Source organism: Delphinapterus leucas, chromosome 16 (genome assembly GCF_059928025.1).
Source record: "Delphinapterus leucas isolate spDelLeu-1000000601 "Yukka" chromosome 16, BTC_Dleu_Yukka2, whole genome shotgun sequence".
Lineage (NCBI taxonomy): Eukaryota > Metazoa > Chordata > Mammalia > Artiodactyla > Monodontidae > Delphinapterus > Delphinapterus leucas.
The window spans coordinates 77,267,085-77,287,055 of NC_143144.1; the positions used below are offsets into that span (position 1 = coordinate 77,267,085).

At 49.9% G+C, this 19,971-nt stretch overlaps 1 protein-coding gene across 11 annotated transcripts in view; it reads right to left on the bottom strand.

The window, feature by feature from the left end:
- FGFR2 (fibroblast growth factor receptor 2) overlaps nt 1-19,971 on the bottom strand; it is a 105,029-nt gene that overhangs the window by 73,849 nt on the left and 11,209 nt on the right. For 8 of the 11 annotated variants that reach the window (XM_089898248.1, XM_089898250.1, XM_089898249.1 and 5 more), the window contains 2 exons: nt 3,587-3,853; nt 2,625-2,702 (listed from right to left, as the gene is read on the bottom strand). The exons of 1 other annotated variant lie outside the window; for it this stretch is intronic. In XM_089898248.1, the coding sequence (XP_089754374.1) occupies nt 2,625-2,702; nt 3,587-3,853 (345 nt within the window). The remainder of the gene's footprint in view (nt 1-2,624; nt 2,703-3,586; nt 3,854-19,971) is intronic. 2 more of the 11 variants (XM_089898254.1, XM_022568582.2) reach the window with 1 other exon arrangement.

Genomic DNA, 19,971 nt, shown 5'->3' on the forward strand with positions numbered 1-19,971 from the left:
AGAACTGCTATCACTTTAAATCGCATCTAATGTTTCACAGGCACCGAACAGAGGCAATTCCCGACAGCAGTATCTGCCTGGTACAGCTAACACCAGCCCTTAATCACTGCAGAGCACCCACTTCGGGGCAGAGTTGGTGTCATTCGAGAGCTAATTACAAAGAACCCTGGTTGCAAGGTGCAGGAAGGCACGGCAATTCACTCAACGTGGGCTGGCGTGCCTTAAAGGCAACATTCTACTACCTGGCCCTACCTGGGCACTGAGCAGTCAGGACTAGTATTCAGGATGAAAAGAGAGTCATCAGAGAGAGATTCAGTTCATTCAGCCTACCCTGCTGTTACATCTTATAACTTCCTGCATATTCCGGGTAACATGCTATTAGGCAGGGGACTGATCACCAGAACAACACGGTTCCCAGGCATGCCGACAGAACCGCGCTGAATCTGATGTCCCGGTCACCAGCGATGGCTCCCACACATGGGTACCACTTTAGAGCTGTAAACAACTGTGCGAGCATCCTCCCTTCACCCCCGTCATCACCCTGAGTATTGGCAGAGGGGCGCTGTGATTAGACATGCAACAGGCCTCTCTGACTGAACTGCAGCTCTGCTTTTGGCTCACTGAATCACAAATTGTCAATGAATAAAACACAAACAACTCCTCTCTCCACCTTATCTGGTCGTTGGGGGCACTGACTGAACCAGCAGCCAGCCCAGAGTCGGCCCAGAGCAGACCCTTTTCATCACTGTCAGGGTCACTGCCTCTCCTGCCGGAGCCAGAGGACTAATAAGAAGTGAGCGGGGCTTCCCTGGTGGCGCAGTGGTTGAGCGTCCGCCTGCCGATGCAGGGGACACGGGTTCGTGCCCCGGTCCGGGAAGATCCCGCATGCCGCGGAGCGGCTGGGCCCGTGAGCCATGGCAGCTGAGCCTGCGCGTCCGGAGCCTGTGCTCCGCAACGGGAGAGGCCACAACAGTGAGAGGCCCGCGTACCGCAAAAAAAAAAAAAAAAAAAAAAAAAAAAAAGAAGTGAGCGGCATGTTGTAACGTACCAGTGTTTTATTACTAAATCGCAATGATGACAACAACCTCATTAGAAGGCTGGTGCAGAGCACAGCAGAAGACACTTCCACTCGCCCTTATTACCCACTGTTTTACCAACGAGATCTCTAACGATAAACTCCTTCTGGAAGCAGATCTGCATGTGTGGATCCCTAAGCCGGTGGTTCTTACGCTTCCTGTGCATCAGAATCACCCCCAAAGTTTCTAATTCAGCGGGTCCGGGGGGGGCCCTGAGAATTTTCATTCCCAGTAAGTTCTTAAGTGACGCTGACGCTAGTGGTCGCAAGCTTTCTCTTGCCAAAGGGTGAAAACTATATGAGCCGAAACACCTCCCTTTTTGCCTGAGCTGCTAGGAGACTCAAGAGACAAATCCAGTTCCCCACTTCAGCAAAACATTATCCCAGGTGCCGGACAACATGGATTTTTCTCTTCTTCCTTGAAAAAGCCCTGGGTCTATTTTGATAATGAATTATCTTATTATTTAGGCCTTGTTTAAAGTTATTAAAGTAATATCCTTTTGAGAAAACGTAGAATATAACATCTAAGCAAAGAATGCCACTGACCAATGCAAAATCACTTTGGAAATATCCCGACCATGTTATTGGAAATATTTGATCTTCTTTATTGAATAAACACTCACAAATATTCTTCTGAGCAATGTACAAATATGGACTCACTAATCCTCATAACCCCAAAAGATATCGTGATTATTCCCATTTTACAGATAAAGAAACTGAGGCACAAAAGTTAAATTACTTGCCCAAGGTTACCCAACTCGGCAGTGGTGGAGCAGCATTTGAACCGAGGCTGCCCAGCTCTGAGAGGCCACATTCTCACTCACCATGTAAAGGCCTCCTAGTGTCAGTTACGGCAGTGCTTTAACTGCCTTTAAATACGCAAACAGCATTTGTTGCCCCCCTTTTCTATCTGCAACGTAAGACACACTTCCCTTATTTCTGCTCAGCAAGCAATAATGTTTCACAAGGCCATGGTTTCTCAACCTTGGCACTATCCACATTTTGGACCAGATAATTCTTTGTTATGGGGCTGCCCTGTACATTGTAAAGATGTTTATTAGCAGCATCCCTGGCCTCTTCAAAGCCACTAGCATCCCCCCAACTTCCTGTGCTGAGACAACCAAACATTGCCCAGTGTCCCCCTGGGGAGGGGAAAGGAGGAGAATCACCCCCCGTGGAGAACCACTGGGACAAGCCAAGCACCGTCGAAGGTTATGAAAGAGACCAGGATGTTACATGGATCTACTGGCTTTACGTCTCCAAACAGTGAGAAGCCAGAGGAAAAAGGAAAACCAAGGAAAGAAAAGTCATAACTGCTTTCAAAAGAAAAGTGGCTACTGACACAATAAGAAAGAACAAACAGCAGAGAAGGGTGTACAGTAACACTGGTTTATTCTCAGATTTGAAAGTCAAGAGAGGAGACACAGCGGAGAGAGGTGGGGACCGCGGGCGACAGCATCCCGAAGAGTCGACAGGGAGACAGCTTAGAGTCAGGCCTTCCCACTGAGCTCTCCTCTCTCGGGGACCTTCGGAGACAGCAATTACTTACTCTTGCTGTTACTGTGCTCACTGACAAAATCCTCCGAGCCATCTGTGTCGTCCTCATCATCTCCGGATGAGATGGCATCTGTATTCAAAAGAACATATCCATGGTTGTGTTTTTGCAGAGCCAAAGGTTGCAATCATCTACAACTTAGTCTTTCTGGAAAGGGGATTCAACAACCCAGGAACCCAGGCAAGAAGTCTGAGACCATGTTTAGTTAAGATGGTCTTAACGGCTTAAATTTTCACTCCATGATGACGGTTCGTCTATATTATGATTCTCAACGTTTTTTGCTTTCACCTTATTTAAACATGCTATAAAATTGGATATACTGAAACTGGATTTTAAGCTTCAAATGGTACTCAAGTCCCCAACGAACTTACTGATTGTGTAATATCCAAAGATTCTTTCCAACACAAGCTTTCAGCACTCGGGGTCTACTTCAAGAAAGCAATTAGTCGCTAGAAAAACTTAGCCCCCGTGTGGCCTTCTGACCGTTTACTAATATTCTGAAAGCGGAACTTTAAACTTGGCTGCAAAAGGGGTCCTGTGCAGTCCCTCCTCACCACATGGAAGAAAAGTCAAGGAGAGAAACTCAAATTTTAACAAAAGGAAGCAGAAATCTTCAGCATCCAAGTTTCAATTCTATGTTCTAAATGCCAAGGATGCCGGTGGTATGGGGGTAAAAAAAAAAAAAAAAGATGTGTTTTCACTTATAGGAAAGTGTGCTGTCTTAAATGAAAAATGTTACTGTGCACATGAGAATCCTGTCATTTTTAACGACCAGCCTCTCTGATATACCAGGTCCCGTAGAAGAACTTCAAAAACAGATCAATCACAAACTGTGAAGTTCTGTGCCTGGCATCCAATTAGCAGATCCCACTATGATTTCACTTGTCCAATAACTCTTTACCCAGAAAAATGGCTACAGAGAAGAGAGAGAGCAGACAGCTGGCAGGCCAACTCACCTGTGACATTGACCATGAAGTAGACAGTCTCACTGTCTACATTCCTAGCAGCAGTACAAGCATAGAGGCCGGAGTCTCTAGGCGTGGCACCTTTTATCTGCAAGTACTCCCCAATTAGCACTGTCCTATTGTTGGGCCCCAAGTGTACCCCATCCTTAGTCCAACTGATCATGGCGGCATCTCGCAACAGGCAGCGCAACTCTAGCGATTCCCGGGGCGCAGCCACGTAAACTTCTGGTTGGGAAATTTGGTATTTGGTTGATGGCTCTGCAGAAAGGTGGGAGAGAGAAGACGGAGACAGATGGGAAAGAGGGAAAGGAGAGAACGTCCAACAAAGGTCAGTGGAGGCCCCTTGACTCCCAAGAGAGGCAGTTCATGCTTTGCAAATGGCCCCAGGGTGTCTGCTTCTCCTCGCACCCCCAGAAGCCGCCCTCACCAAGGAGAAGAGGAGAATCCAAAACCAACCAGAGGAAGCACCCGGCAAAAGCTGCCCCACTGAGTTGCCACAAACTGTAGAGTGTTAAACACAAACCCCAAACCCAACTTGGAAAGACACTATACAAGAAAACTCTAAAGTCGATTATCAATCCAAAGGCTGCTTACACTGTAACCCCCAGGAAAGTCTATCATCGTGGCATTTTTAATCTGTGAGAACGTGTGTTTTACAAATGGTTTAATTCCACATGACTGCATGGCTGTGTACACACACACGCATGCACGCACACGCACACACACACACACACACACACCCCTATTTATTTGTGCTGACTCTGCCTGTTGTCATAAATCTGAGCTTCTTAAAAAGAAATGCCTCAAACTCTCAGGCTCAGATCAGAACATTGCTGGTCTGGAGACTTAATTCGGTGCTGGGTGAGCTGGGATACACTGCTTTCTCTTAAAATGATAATAGCCTGGAGGCGTTAACGGCAAAACAGAAAAGAGAAAAATGCCCCCAGGGAGCCAAGAGGCGGTCCCCAGTCCCCATTACACTTAAATGGATCCTGAAATGAAGCTGCTGAAGGCTGCAGGACTGTTGCTCCATTTGGAAAGCTGGACCGCTCCCTGCCCACAAGCCCCCGCCATACACCCTGGGTTTCAGCCTCCTCAGGCCTCGGCCTTTGTCTCCTTTAGGGCTGTTCCTTCCTCCCTTGCCTCCACACTAACACCAACCCGTCCTTCAAGGCCCAAATCACTCGTGCCCTCCCGGATGAGGGTGTGCCACCAGCCACCTTGGCCCAGAGTGAAGCGGGTCTCCCCTCTTCCCCAGCTCCTGGGGACGGACGACATTCCTGATGGACTTGTCCTGTCCCCAGAGGAGATGCCAAGATCCTGAAGCGAGGGCTGAGGTCTTGTGGCTCTTTGTGAGCCCCTCCCCTGCCCCAGGCAGACACATGGAAGGTGATCATTTTGAACAGGGCAAGATGGGACCTGGCAGGATCCAGCCTCCGTGAAAGGACTGACAAGGAGCCGTGCGTCTTTAAGAACAGCCGGAGCTGCCAGCCGGGACCCATGAGGGTCTATGAATCGGCTTTCATCCTCCACAGTGAGAACTATGAATGGTACCCAGAGTCCCAGGCCCAGAAAAACACAAAGCTGCCCAGCTCTGGGACGGTTCCAAAGCTGGGCAACATCACAAGGCAATTGTTTTGTCCTTTTGAATGTGGCCTGGACCAATCTCCCACATAAGATTGAAAGAAAGTTACTTCACGTTTCAGTCCCTGTATCCAAGGACCAGCAAGAGCCGCACGCATCTGGTTCTAGAAAAATCCTTCTCCCCACCACCACCGCCAGCCAACATGGAGGGCCAGGTACCCCCAAAGGGGCACCCCTAGCCTCACCGAGGCATCCACGCCAAGAAGGGCCCAGACGTTGAACAGGATGGGAACATAAGGAGGTTACCACAACAAAGAGGAGAAAATAGAAGTCATGTTTAACATGGAGAAACAGACCCCAAAACAAGGGCAGAAAGCCCCAACTGACAAGCAGGTTACATTTCAAAAGTTTGTTTTTCTCATTCAACAATTATTTATTGAACACCTACTACGGGCCATGCTGCTTTTCATTCCGGATGCTCAAGAAGCAACAGGAAACAAAAACAGTCCTTGCACTTATGGGATATTAATTACAGTGGGTGATAGACAATAAATACAACATCTACAAAACGAGAAAGTATGTAGGGTGGTCCTAAGTGTCAGGGAGAAGAATTCAGCAGGTTAGCGGCACACCCAGAGATGGAGGCTCCGGGCTCCAAAGCAGGAGTCGGCAAACCACAGCTCCCGGGCCGAACCCAGCCATCGTCTGTCTTTGTAAACAGAGTTTTATAGGCGCACAGCCGTGCTTACATATTGTCTGGGGCTGCTGTGATGTGACCGTGGCAGAGCTGAGTAGTTGAAACGGAGACCTAATGGCCTGCAGAGCCTAAAATATTTACAGTCTCGCCCTTTAGGGCAAGTTCACCAACTCCTGTTGTATAGGATGGTCAGAGAAGTCTTCTCTAGAGGGAAGTGAAGGGCAAAGCAATGCTTAAAAGATGTTGCTGGGAACTTAGCTGGAAGGTCCTCAGATGAGGCCTCCCAAGGCTAAGTCATAATGCTGCTGAATTCAGGGACTAATAAAAATGTTTTGAACTCTGGATCCTGAGCAGAAATGCGGGTAAGAGGGGAAATGGAGAAGAACAAAGAAATCAGCTTGGCCCGTAATCTCAGAACATCTCCCTCTTCCCACTTCCTAGAGTCAGGGCCAGTCAATATCCGAAATGACGGGCCCCCAAAGGCCACCTGGCCCACCCCTTTCACAGCTGGTCAAGGCGAGGATCAGATGTCATTTGGGTCCTGGGTCTCCAACAACTGATTATAGAAACAGCACCCACAATGTTAGGATGAGCTGCCAGTGGCTTAGCCTGGGTCATAAAATAATCGATATTTATTACAACCACATTGTATGATCAGCAAGTTACCAAGAATGCTGTGGAATCTGCTTTCCTCTGAGCCAGAACTGGTCATCAAGAGATGACGGAGCAAGAAGCCAGCTGGTCAGAAGCTGCAACACTTTCCTCCCTTAAAGGAGAGCCCAGGACCCGTAGGGCCAACCTGTTCTGTCCTGGCCCTCGGATAAGGGGAAGCCATGTCCCTATTTCATGGAGGCACTGGAAAGCTCTAATACTGTTTTGTTTCTGTTTTGTTTTGTTTGTTTAAAAAGAAAAAAAAAGCAAGACACTTGGAATTATGATGCAGAAAAATTTCTCTCCGGACAAAGGTGGAATTATGATTTCTCCATTTTTAAAGGAAAGCATTTTGACTGAGAAGCCTTTCCTTCATCTGAAATGGGTAAACCACAAAGTCTTGCTGAAACCAGGAGTATCTGAGATGCTGGACCAACATCACCAAAAGGACACCACCACCTGCTGCTGCAGATGGAGGTAACACGGGGCAGTAAGGACCACGTCCTGTTCCGGCTGGACACACAGGAGATGCTGGTTAAGTGCGTGCGGCCTGCCTGGGAAAAGGATGAAGCCCTGAGGTCCAAGCCCACTCTGCTCCTACCTAGGCTCTCGGCCTCAGCTTCCTCATCTCCTGAGAAGCAAGAATGCCCCCCAAACAGGATATTATCTTGAGAATCCAACAAGCCATTCAATATGAACCTGACCTTCCAACTATACCTTGTTGGGCCCATGACGGTCACTATCTCCATCATTCTTCAAGGCTGAAGACACTACCACGATCTCGAGCGCCACTCTTTTCGGAGGATCATCAGAGAGACTCCTTGGATTTGTATCGCCATGGATACAGAGTGATGCTACTAATGATTGGCTCCCAGGTCAAAAGGACTGGTAAGGTGACTTGAGATACTAAGAGTGGTTTTAATTTCCAGGAAAACCAGGTCAAAACTGTCACCCAGGGCTTCCCTGGTGGTGCAGTGGTTGAGAGTCCACCTGCCGATGCAGGGGACACGGGTTCGTGCCCCGGTCCGGGAAGATCCCACATGCCGCGGAGCGACTGGGCCCGTGAGCCATGGCCGCTGAGCCTGCGCGTCCGGAGCCTGTGCTCCGCAACGGGAGAGGCCACAGCAGTGAGAGGCCCGTGTACCGCAAAAAAAAAAAAAAAAAAAACAAAAAAAACTGTCACCCAGTTTTCCAATTAGATGATAAGCTTCAAGGGTAGTAAAATAATTCCCCAAAATACATCAATAAGATAACAATGTTCATTCATAACATTAAGCCATCCACCTTCAAGGTCTGAAACCAGTAACTACTACCAGTGGGAGTTGCTAAAAGTGTGTGCTCCCCCCTTCCCAGCTGATTATTTCACAACAGGCTCATCTGGGGGTCTGTGGCGGCTTTGGGGAACCCCGGCAGAACCCAGCAATACTCCTGCATGATCTAGGACTTCAAGCACAACTTAGGGAGGATGGGAGAGTGAATAGAAAGGGGGGAAGAAGGGAGAAGAGGTTGGGGATTAAAAGTCGGGGAAGACCAGTGGGGCACATGGTGGGGGTGAGGGGCAGAACGACACACCCATCCCAGGCCACCCAGCAGCTCCCGTGGCCCAGCTCGTAGGTTCCTGCATCGAAGACATCCCAGGGCACGGACACTTAGCCCGAGACCCAAACCACTGGCTCAGTGGAGGCAGCTCTGTCCCTGCCCCTCCCACGCGGCCACTGGGGCTTGGTTTCTCTTCTCTGCCGCTATCCTCCAGGTGACTCCCTGCCACGTGCTCCCGAGTGCTCTGTGGACACCTCCACAGTGGTACCGACCTCACTTTGCTCCGTGGAGACAACGGGCGGGCTCCCTCTGACATCGGTGATGCTGCATCTGCGGTACCCTACCCACCCCTCTAACTGTGATGTGATCACCTCCCAGTGTCACAGGTCAGTGCCTCCCCTTGAGTCCACCAAGCTGCACGGCCTGCTCTATAAAATATGATGGTTGACACGGGGCAAAGTATTCCCTGAGAGATTTAAACGATACCTTTTATAGCAATATTAATATTTCCTGCATTTATTTTTTCTGGTACTGTAGCATACTTTTTACTCTTTCTTACAGACAGGAGTGGAGAAATCCATGCAGAGCACACACACAGCCCGACACTTCCGTCATCTGTTCTCACCAAAACACAATGAGGAGAAGGCTCCAGAAGCCACTTTGCTATGCACCAACTGCTCTTTCAGAGGCTTCCACGGACAGAAAATGTTTCCTCCTATCTTTCATAATATAAATTACAATCCACAAAGAAGCAAGAAGGCTGGAGCGCACACACCAGTGCTGGACATTCTTTGTCTCTGTACCTAAAAGTGTTAAACAAACAAGGCGCTGAGTTTACTTTCTGGGAGGACGAAAAGGCACGTGTTTCTACTTGCTGAGGCCACACGCCTGGCGGGGGCAGCTCGGCTGTGCAGATCTTTGGTTGCATCAATCTGAACTTTCTCCCCACAAGTTTCAAACACTTGAGAAGCACAAGTGGCATCTTATCACACAGCTGCTTTCCAATAAATGGACTAATCTGATATTAAAAAATGAGAGATGGGCATCTCTGCAGCTCATCAAAAAGTGAATGGTGTGACTAACAGCCACCACTGCATACGGCTGGTGTGTGATTCCTGTCCGGAGCTGCATCTCCTTCCCACCCCTAAGAAACTCTGAAGCCGGGATGCCTTGGGAGCTACTGGAATGTAGAACTGAGGGGCCTCCAACAGCGGAGAGGAGACTGAGGAGGCGAGGGCTGCCTGACACCCCAAGTCCCGCAGTGGATCAGGGCAGAGGTGTGACATCACGCTGATGTCACCAGCTTTACTTCACAGGAAATCAACACAGCGAAATCAATCCTTGCTGGGGGTGAGCAGAGCCCAGGGAGGGGCAAGTCTTGTAAAAAGTCAGAAAAGGCTGTGGTTTCTGGGACTTCGCTGTACATGACCAGCTGAATTCTTCCCTGGTGTCTTCGGGAGGCCGTCTTGAGACAATTGGAGAGAATTGGAACAGGAGAGAATTTGGAACAGGGAGCTATTTCAGGTAACACTTGATGCTGCTGTACCAGCCATAGCAGCACTTCAGACTGTCACTTTTTATAATGTTTGCCTATAAACTTTTCCCGTGTGGTTTTTGAAATGGCGCCCAAATGCAAACAGAGAACAGATGGGAAACCCGCGTCTTGCCCTGTCCAATCATTTCGTGGAGAATGGATGACAGATTTAAACTGTTAAGGAAGAAAAGAGCCGCATATGCCAAGGGGACAACTAACTACACAAATTCAGCCTTTTCTGGGGTTTCCTAGGGACCAGTGTCTTTTCAAAGGTCAAGATGATCACAGCTAAGAAATGGGAGCCCCGGCTTCAAGGATGCAGGGGGGTCACCCCTGGAATGCATCCCCCCTGAGGTCTCTCCGTCTGAGAAAGTCAGGGGCATCCAAGCCCTAAAGACATTCCTCCAGGAAGGGGAAGAAATGGAGAAAGAAATCCCTAAACAGATTCCTCAGCAAGAGAGGAGGGGAGGAAGAGACAGGGAAAGGGGTGTCCTGCTAGGGGGTATGGGTGGCAGGCCTCCCCGGGAACTACGACACCAGCATGTGAGGCAAGAGTAGTAAAACAGCCCTGGTTTCCTGGTGCCCTCCCGACCTTCTGCCACCTTGCACGAGAGGAATAAATATCACTGCTGTGGGGCTGCCACTGTCTTGACAGAAGAAATACACAGGACGCAGCTGCACACGTCACCACAATGTCACGGGGCACAGAGCAGGTAAGTGTCTGTTTCAGACTCGTCCTCCTGGTCTTTACGATGGCCCGTAGAGGCCACACTCCAGTCCCGGTAAGAAGTTTCAACTGGCCAACCCCCCAGTTCCTGTCCATAGGAACAGAATACAGAATCCCTCACATACACAGCACTGCCGAAATACTTTCTACCAGCCGGAACGGAGCGAGTCTGGACAGACAGACATCTATATCGCATTACTTTTCCGTAATCCATGATGTCTTAGAGCACAGGGGCTTTGGAAGAGCGAAGCCCACACTTTTCTATGGCACAGTTTCCATCTAGGTGGCATCAAAACTTAGTCGTAGAAAGATTTAAAGGTCCTGGTGTCCCTGCAATCAAGTCAGAAATGACCACCCTCGCGTGCCCTAGCACGGGGGTTCCGCAGACACCCAGATGGCAGCAGCAGAGCTGGCTGTTTTCAGCTCAGACAGGCTCGAAGCTTCTCCTTTACGAGACCGGGCTTGCAGGAGACAAAATCCGGGCCTCAAACAGAGGCCTTATAAGGCCTGGGTACTACTTGTTCCTTAAGGGGGGAAGGGAGAGACAAAAACTCTGCACAATATAAAGATAAAAGCTCTCTACCTCAAGAAATACTGCCAACATGAAAATGGGGGCCTCAAAGAATTCAAAGCACTGGAACACAGATAAGCAAACAGGCTGCAGTCTTCTCTTCCAACCCTTTGTCGGGGTGTCTTGCAGACTCACGTCAGGACTTAAAACTCTCCTTGGCGGTATCACGGGGGCCAGGACAACCACTAATAGCTGTCTCTGCCACAGTAGCCTGACTGTTCCAGAAACTCTAGCCTGGCTCGCATTCCTGGTGATCAGATGGGATAATGGCTAATGCTTCCAATATGGTAACCATTAAAAATTATATATTTAGGCACACCCCTCATATAATTTAGGTCTGTCTTTGAGAAACACGGTGAACAGCTCTCCAAGTTTGAAAAGAAATGATGTTGTTACCTAAGAGAAAATAAAAATGTGGAAATAGTAAAGTGCCTAAGAAAGTACCCATTTAAGAGTGAGTCACCATTATCGCCCAATATTCGGACACAAAACGCGGAAATATTCACCCTGTATTTTGTCAGCATTCCATCTTCTTTTGATCCAAGGTTTTAGGCTATTAATGACAGTGTCCTCCAAAAGGAAGCAAGAGGGACACAAAAGAGGTTTTCTCCTGGTCACAACGCGTGCATCAAACTCACGTTCGGAGAGCAAAATTCCCACGGGACCACCAGGAGGAGGGTACGGAACAGAAGCACCTGCATGAAATCCCTAGATATTGGTAGCTTTGCTTGAGCAAGAAGTTCAAAATTGAGCCCTTTGTTCAAAACCCAATTCCCAGAGAGACAAGCCATCAGGGTATCTAGTGCCCAGGAAGCAGAAACTGGCACTAAGGGTTGTGTCAAAGTAGCTCCCCTGCCCCAGGTCGGATATACAGTGAGCCTATGTGTTCAGCCACCTGGTCATCCAGGCCCTGAGCCTGCCTTCTGGGAACACGCTTGCTAGACACGGCGGAGGAGGCTGGCCCTTCTCGAAATCTAGGCTTCCTAGGGCATGCTGTTCTAGGATAAACCACATCATCCAAAAGCTGGCCCTGCCGACTGACTGAGACCACTGGAAAATCTGTCTCTTTTTCTCAGCAGAAGGTTTTGTACTCCCTGTATCACCACAACCAGGAAGGGAAAAGGGGGGAACGGGGATGGGGGCGTCGCGAGGAGGTAAAGGAATGAAGGGATGAACGGGATCTGCCTGAGCTCTATGAGCACCCTCTTTAAGGTCGAAAGTGGGCTTGCAGAGGCATCGCCTGTAAAATGAACAAACATCATCTCCGGTCCTGAAAAACGCATCCTCTGCCCCCCAAAACAGTTTTGTCCCCAAGTCCTCGTGGCAGCCCTTGACCCCAGGCAGCCCTCCTCACTGTACAGAGTGGGAGGCCAACTTCCTCATCCGATGCTCCTTCAATTCCTGGAGCTGTTCCCTGTGGTACCTTAGCGTTTAGTCTCACTTCTGTCCCCTCCCTGGTGACTCTTCAGAAAAGGCAAGGACAGGCTGGGGATGTTAAAAGACCAGACTTAGAACAGGCCTGAGTCTCAACTCTGCCACTTAGAAATTGTGTGACCCAGGACAGGGCCCTCAGCTTTCTAATCACTTCGTCGTTCTTCCCCTGCAAACCAGGAACAACCATAACTGACAGTGCACGGAAAGCACCAAGCACAATGCCCAGCACTTAGCGAGCACTCAAAAGTACCAGCCGTGGGGAAGAACTTGTGGCTGAAAGCCTTATTCCGGGGCTGCAGTTGGCTAACCGTGAACGGAGGAAACGCCCCTGACCAGGTCTTCTCAGCGTGGAAGGCTGGCGATGATAGGAAAGGGAGAGCCCCTAACACACAGTTTAGTGCCTATTTACCTACAGCGGCATGCTGTTTTCTGCTGGCGTGTGTGTGTGTGCGCACACGCGTGTGAACATGTGTTCTCAAGAACAGGAACGTGCATGGAGACCTTCCTGCCCTTCTGGGAATCCCCTCCCCGCCCCGCATACCTGTGGATACGCTCTGAATTCCACCCCCAGCTCCTCTGGTCCTTCTCCCTGTATTCTGATCTCCTCCATCTCTGCAGCTTTTCCCACCCCTACATGGCAATGCCACTCAAGTCCCTGCTTGCAGGTTCACATTTCCACCTGCCCGAGGGAACACATTACCTGGGTGTCTACAGAGGTCCTATCTAAAACAGGCAGATGACCTTCAACCTCTTCCTCTAGCCTCTTGCTGAATGGAGTCACCACGTGACATCAACTCAAGCTCCAAATCCACCCTAAAGCACCTCTGCTCCCTCTCGCCTCCCACCTCGTCAGTCCCCACATCTCCTCCCCTATTCAGTCTGTCTCTGCAACAGCTCTGGAGATAAAGCAAGGGCGGCTTTCAGTCCCACGGGCCCACTACTCCAGGCCTCTACCATCTCTCCGAAAGAGCTCTGCAACACCCCCCAACCCATCACCCGTGGGCCGCCCCTGTGTCCTTCATGAGCCACTAGAGCAATCTTCTGAAAAGCAAATCTTACTACTACTTAAAAAAAAAAAAAAAAGGCACAGACCGCTCCACACTTCGACAGGGTGAAACCCAAAGAACATCACCCACACTAAGGCCCTGGCTGCTCCTGGCCCCAGATCCCGCTCTACCCTCTCTCTCACACCCGAGGCTTGTCTGTTCACATGGGCACTGTTCCCTCTACCTGCATCCCCTGTCCCGATACTCTGCGTGGCAAACTCCTATTCAGCCTTCAAAGCCCAGCTCAAATATCATCTCCTCTGATTCCCATTAAGACAGATTGCATGGCTCCCATCTCCAATTCATCAGGTCTTTGTTTATCCATCTAGTATACTCCCAGCAGAATACAGTCTGCCTCCACCCACCCACTCCAATTGAGAGCTGGGGGCGGGGGAGGGCGGAGCGGAGGAGGGGGGCTCTGCTTCTCAGCCTTTACTTTGCATAAAGATCACCCAGACACAGCTTCCAGGGCCCCCCTTCTAAAGTTTCTAGGTCAGGAGGCCTGAGGTGGGGTCTGAGATTCTGGATTTCCCACAAGTTCCCGGGGAATGCTGATACTGCTGGTCCAAGGGCCGCCTTGTGAGAAGTTCAGCTCCAGTGTCTAAGGACAAGCTTTAGACCTGCTGCGGCAGTGATGAACCCTGTCAACTCGGGCGGCCCGTTCTCCTCCCTGAGCCTCAGAGTCCTGGTCTGTAGAAGAGGCTACCTCCAGGCTAGGTCAAGGTCACCACGGGGACAAAACCAGAGACTGCCTGGGAAGGCTTTTGTAAAGTGGGGGGCACACCTAAGAGAAGCCTCCACCCCGGCAGGGGTGCCCTGCCTGCCTACCCCTCAGCACTGGCCAGAGCAGGCCAGGCTCCTGCTTGTGGGCTGTAGCTTGATACATTTTTTTTTTAACTTTTGAATTTTATTTTATTTTTTTATACAGCAGGTCCTTATTAGTCATCCATTTTATACACATCAGTGTATACATGTCAATACCACCCTCCCAGTTCATCCCACCACCACCCCACCCCCCGCCGCTTTCCCCCCTTGGCATCCATACATTTGTGCTCTACACCTGTGTCTCTATTTCTGCCCTGCAAACCGGTTCACCTGTACCATTTTTCTAGGTTCCACATACATGCGTTAATATACGGTATTTGTTTTTCTCTTTCTGACTTACTTCACTCTGTATGACAGTCTCTAGATCTGTCCACGTCTCTACAAATGACCCAATTTTGTTCCTTTTTATGGCTGAGTAATATATTAACTGATCAGCAGATTACATTTTTCCAATCACATGGGAACCTCAATTTGAATTTGTCTGATTTTAAAAAGGGGCTTTCTTTCAAATGAACAAATCTGCCACATCATATATATGTAAGTTACCAAAGTGGGGATTTCTGGAATGTTCCCAAATGGAACTAAACATCCAAGGATCTTGTGAGAGTCGTCGTCATCATCGGCTATGTACAACACCTGTTTGATTACTTTTGTAAGGGAAGAAGCCTGTGGCTTATTAAAATACCATTTACTATTCATCCATCCAACAAATTTGAGATAACTGATATTTGTATGGGGGGCACGGTAACCCCCCAAAGAACTCCCTAGAAAAGAGGATCCCAGTTGGGCTCAGGGATGACTCACTGCAACCCGACAGCAGGCCATGAAAACCCCTGAACGCCAGACCCAGAGGCCACTAGCTTGAGGACCTGGGCTCCAGTGAGCGGGGTAGTTGGCCTGCGTTCCAGAGAGCATGCTCCAAAGCCCGCAGCCTGACTGCATTTAGAAGCAAGTTTTCAGGGGCGGCCGCCTTTCCACCTTAGTGTTACCTGTGGCTCACATGGCCCCGCTCCTGACATAAATGGTGCCAACTCCAGGGGATACATTTGCCCTCTAAGTCCCGTAAAGGTCAGATCAATGTCCAAGTCCTATTGGACATTTTCCCGAGCCCCTCCCTCAGCGAGTACGTTCTGAATACATGAATACTTTTAAAGCGGCCCCATCGGCAAATGAGAGGGGAAACAAACGGGAAGCTTGAGGAGGAGAGAGGGAGGTGAAGAGTTACTCCTTGAGGGCAAGGCTGCCTCGGGTTCTGCAACTCAGGACCTTTTGGGGGTATTGTTCAGCAAGTTTACTTAAAGGGCTCGGCCTTTCTTCTCTCAGCAGGACCCCAGTTCCAACACCCGTTCGGAGCCTGCAGATGTGTCCCCAGACTGGTCCCCCCTCCAGCAGCATCCCAGCCATTTGCAAATGAAGGGACAGCAGCTGGATACTGGGAAACAGATGGGCCTCCTCATTTGAATGGGTTTGATCTGGCAGCCCGGGCCTCAGCAAGTTCAGGCCCCGCCAGCGCTGAAATCCGGCTCAGGCAGGCGAAGGCACAGATTCCTAGCCCGAGGGGTCTTCAGCGAGCGGCTCGATCAGAATGGCCCCTGGCAGAGGTCTCCCTGAAGTCAGAGGGGGCGGAGAGCCTCTGTGGTGGGCAGGGCCCATTCCCAGCCGGGGCCCCGGCCGGCAGGACCCAGAAAGGCAGGACAAGCCACAGGGATCACTTTTCTCCCGTGATATGCAGAGAAAAGAAAAAGCCTCCCTAGGGGAATCCTGTGCCTGAGGATTGAAACCACATTCATTCAGGAAATTCCAAATTAAGACAGGCGCCACCGTGGTTAACCTTTCTCCCCAACCCTAAGCCGCCTATGTGCAGAGAGGTAAAAACTTGAAGGAAACAAACTTTGAAGAGCCCCTAACTCCTAATAGAGCCCCTTTCAAAACCCTCAGGAGCATTTGCTCTTGGAAAGGCTGTGCACGGCTCCCCAGCATCTTGGCTTCCCAAGACGTGGACAGGGCGTACCAGGGTCCTTTTTAAGCTGAGATTGTGCACCCCTCTCCATGGAAAGAGGAGGAAGCCTTGTTTGAATCGCTGAGTGCCCAGGTGAGGCCCCCGAGAGGGGACCAGAATCGTGTTCACTAGGTCTCCCTGGCTCCCCGGGGCCGTCTCCCCGCATCCACGTGGGTCTGGTAAGGAACTGCAGCTCCAGACTGTCAAGGAGCGAGGAGATGCCCCACTCAAGTGGCGGCTGAGGGCTGCCCGTGACCTCCTGACTCGCCATACCTTTAAGGGTAGGTACCTCTCACCGGACAGCAGAGAGGTCAGGAGGATTCCCAAAGTGGGCACAGAGCAACCTAGCCGGCACACCTGGCCGGGGCTGACTAGGGCCAACGCGGTGAACTTACCAGCAAATCAAGGCGGCACCCACTGCCTTCAAGACCAGCCTCAGGAAGGCGCACGGTTGAAAGACCCAGAAAAACCCTTAACATGGCACGTAGGCTGCCTCCAGCCCCGCCTGGCCTGGCCTACTTCCGCAGCCCCATCTCTAGCACACTGGCCTCCTCGGGGTTCCCCGAATCCCTCTGAGACACACCATGCTTTTACTTCGGATTACCTTCACCTCAGACCGGAAGTTGCCCCTTCGTTTTTTGCAAGTATCTGACAAATGCCAGTCCCATTCCCCGCCCCCCCATCCCCCCCAACTCAACAGGACTTGAGACTTCTCTGCTTGTCATTCTATCCCCACAGAGCCCGGCACACAGTAGGACATAGCAGGGCCTCAACATACTTGGGGGACAAACTCAAAGGAGCCACAGCAACAACGCTGCAATCTGAAAGGTGTGCCGTAGTAATGACCTTGGCTCTGGAAGCTGTGGCCGCACCAGGGCTGAGAGGCTCAGAGGGAACCGCGCAGTGTCACCTTCCAGCCAAGCATCCTACAACCTCTCACCCACACGGAGCCCCCCTTCTGGATGCCTGCGTCTTCTGCATCACCGAGCAGGTGGCCGGCGCGGAATGCAACTGGCTGAACCAGGCTTGATTCACCTCCACGTCGGGCTGGAACCGCTCAGAGTTCACTTTCTTTTTTTTTTAAAACCACCAAACTGAACTTCGTTTGCTTTAAAAATGGGCTCTGCTCCCCGGCCTCTTTTTTTCCCTCGGGACACCCTTCCTGGCCAAGGCTACAGGAAGTATATAGGTGTTGCTGCTTCTGCCCTTTCGTTCTGGGAATTTTTCCCCCTTTCCCCCCCCCCCTTTTATTTATTTATTTATTTTTGCTTTCCTAGCTTCTGACATTAGAGGGCTCAGTATCTGTCCATGACCACAGGTTGCAGGAGCCCCAGGTATACCAGTCTGCAGAGATAGGCCCTGACCCCACCTCAAACCAGAAATGCTGAAGAAAAGCTTGACGCAATGTCAAACTGACAACCAAAACTGAACACTGAGTAGGTCCCAGAGCAGACCGTCTGAAGCACCTGGGACGAGGAAAACGGGATGGCCTACGTGCTGCTGCCTTGAGGGCCGGCCCTTCCTGCTGTGACTCCTGCCGCATGACACTGTCTGGGGCTCCGTGCAGTCTCCCTCTGGTCTCCTGCACAGCAGAGAGGGTTAGCTTCTCACCAATAAGCGACGTACCACCAGAGGCCATTCCAGAAGAATCACGAAGTGGTAATTATTGGAATGGTTGTACTGTCTACGACTTTTCTTCAAATAGCTTTAGGGGAATAGATGTGGACAGATGAGAAGAAACTGCATCAACCAGCACTGTCCTTACATGTTTAAGAGTCAAATGACAGATTTAAGAATGAGCAGCTCCCCACAGTATTCCACAGAAGAGTCACCTGCTCAGGAAAGAGGAGGCCACTGGGAAATCTTTGTTGCACCAATCAATGTACCCCAAAGCCTGGACACACACTCACTACCTATGGGGCCTTGGAGGAATCATTTCATCTCCAAGAGTCTCAGTCAAGAGTCTCAGCCATAAAATGCGAATGTGGATAGCTGGGGTCAGCTGCATGACTAAGATGAGAGATGGTGGCGGGAGGAGGTATTGGAGGAAGGTGGTTCAGAAGGTACAAAATTCCAGTTAGCAGGGAAATAAGTACCAGGGGTATAATGTACAGCGTGATGACTAGAGTTAACACTGCTCTGTGGTTGGTATATGTGAATGTCATTAAGAGAGTTAATCCCAGAATATTTTTTTCTTTTTCTTTTTTGTGTCTGTATGAGATGATGGATGTTAGCTAAACTTATCGTGGTAATCATTTCACAATATATGTAACTCAAATGGTTATGCCATACATCTTAAACAGTGCTGCCTATTATATCTCAATAAAACTGGGGAAAGAGATTAGAGATAACATGTCAAGGCACCTATAGCACAATGTCCAACACACAGCAGGCACTTAACAGATGGTAAGAAGAATTACTGTTACCACCAGCTGCATCCTCAGCCTCTCAGGGATACGACCCCATCCACACTGCCCACCCCCACTCACACCCCCAGCACCACGGGTACCATAACAATCTCCTTGAGCTCCCTTCCACGAAGACTGGAAGCCCAGCCACCTGTGCACCTAAGGAAGGCCCAGCAGGCTGCCCGGGGGAAGTCACCACAGGCCAACCTGGCAGAGCCTATCATAACATACTATGGAGCTCCCCTCACGGGCCAGGACAAAAGCAGAGCATATGACACCCCCCTTCCCCGCCAACCAATCCCATAAACCTCTCTCCAACCTTCTCTTTTTTTTTTGGCTGTGCTGCGTGGCATGCAGGATCTTAGTTCCCTGACCAGGGATCGAACCCGTGCCCCCTGCAGCGGAAGTGCAGTGTCCTAACCATTGGACTCCAGGGAAGTCCCTCTCCATCCTTCTTCACAGGGCCTCTTGACAATCCTTTGTTTGGAAGCCCCAAGCACAGAACTCCTTGCCAAAATATATTGCTCCTTATGAAGCACATATCCTGCCGTTATTACATAGCCACAACTGACTTTTTTCGACAGGGAAAAAAAATGTCAACCCTGAACCATTTGGACTGCAAGCAGCAAGAGGACCCCATTTCTAAGGTCCAGACTTGTAAATGCCCAGGATAATACAAAGGGTTGGACAGGCTCCCTTTCTACTTTAATTAAAGTAAATGCCTCTCATCAGAAGATTTGTCATTGTATATCATAGGGTAAACATCCCAGAAATATTGGTTTGACATCCTATCTCAGGTTTTTACCTCTACAAGGAAGTGGGGTGGGGCAGGGAGGAAACTAGCATTTACTGAGCACCTACTATGTGCCAGGAACTACTGTACGGGCTTTACATACACTTGCATTTGATCGTCATGGTCCCCCTTTCAAGACAGATGTTATCAGACCCACTTTTAGATAAAGAAAGAGAGGCTCAGAGAGGTTATCTAACTTATCCAAGGTCACAGCACCAGTAGATAATGGAAAGATTCAAATCTCCTTTGTTTAGCTCCCAAGGCCAGTTCCTTCTGTGAGTTAAGGTCCCCAGAAAGCACATTACATACCATTTTAAATGATTTTATCCATTTCTACGAGAAAAAAAAAAGTCAGATGCAGAATTTAGGATAATAATATAGAGTATTCCTGGTCTTTTAAAGATCTGGGTGATTTTCTGTTTGAACCCTAGGATGTATAGTTAATTGTGCGCCTGCCTGGGTCAGCTAAAAAGGCAACAAGTTTTGGTCAAGATCCAGGAGGCTTAGGGGGATGGGAAGGAGGTGCCTTTCTTTGGGCGGGGGTTAGGGGCGGCCACCACCTGTGCAG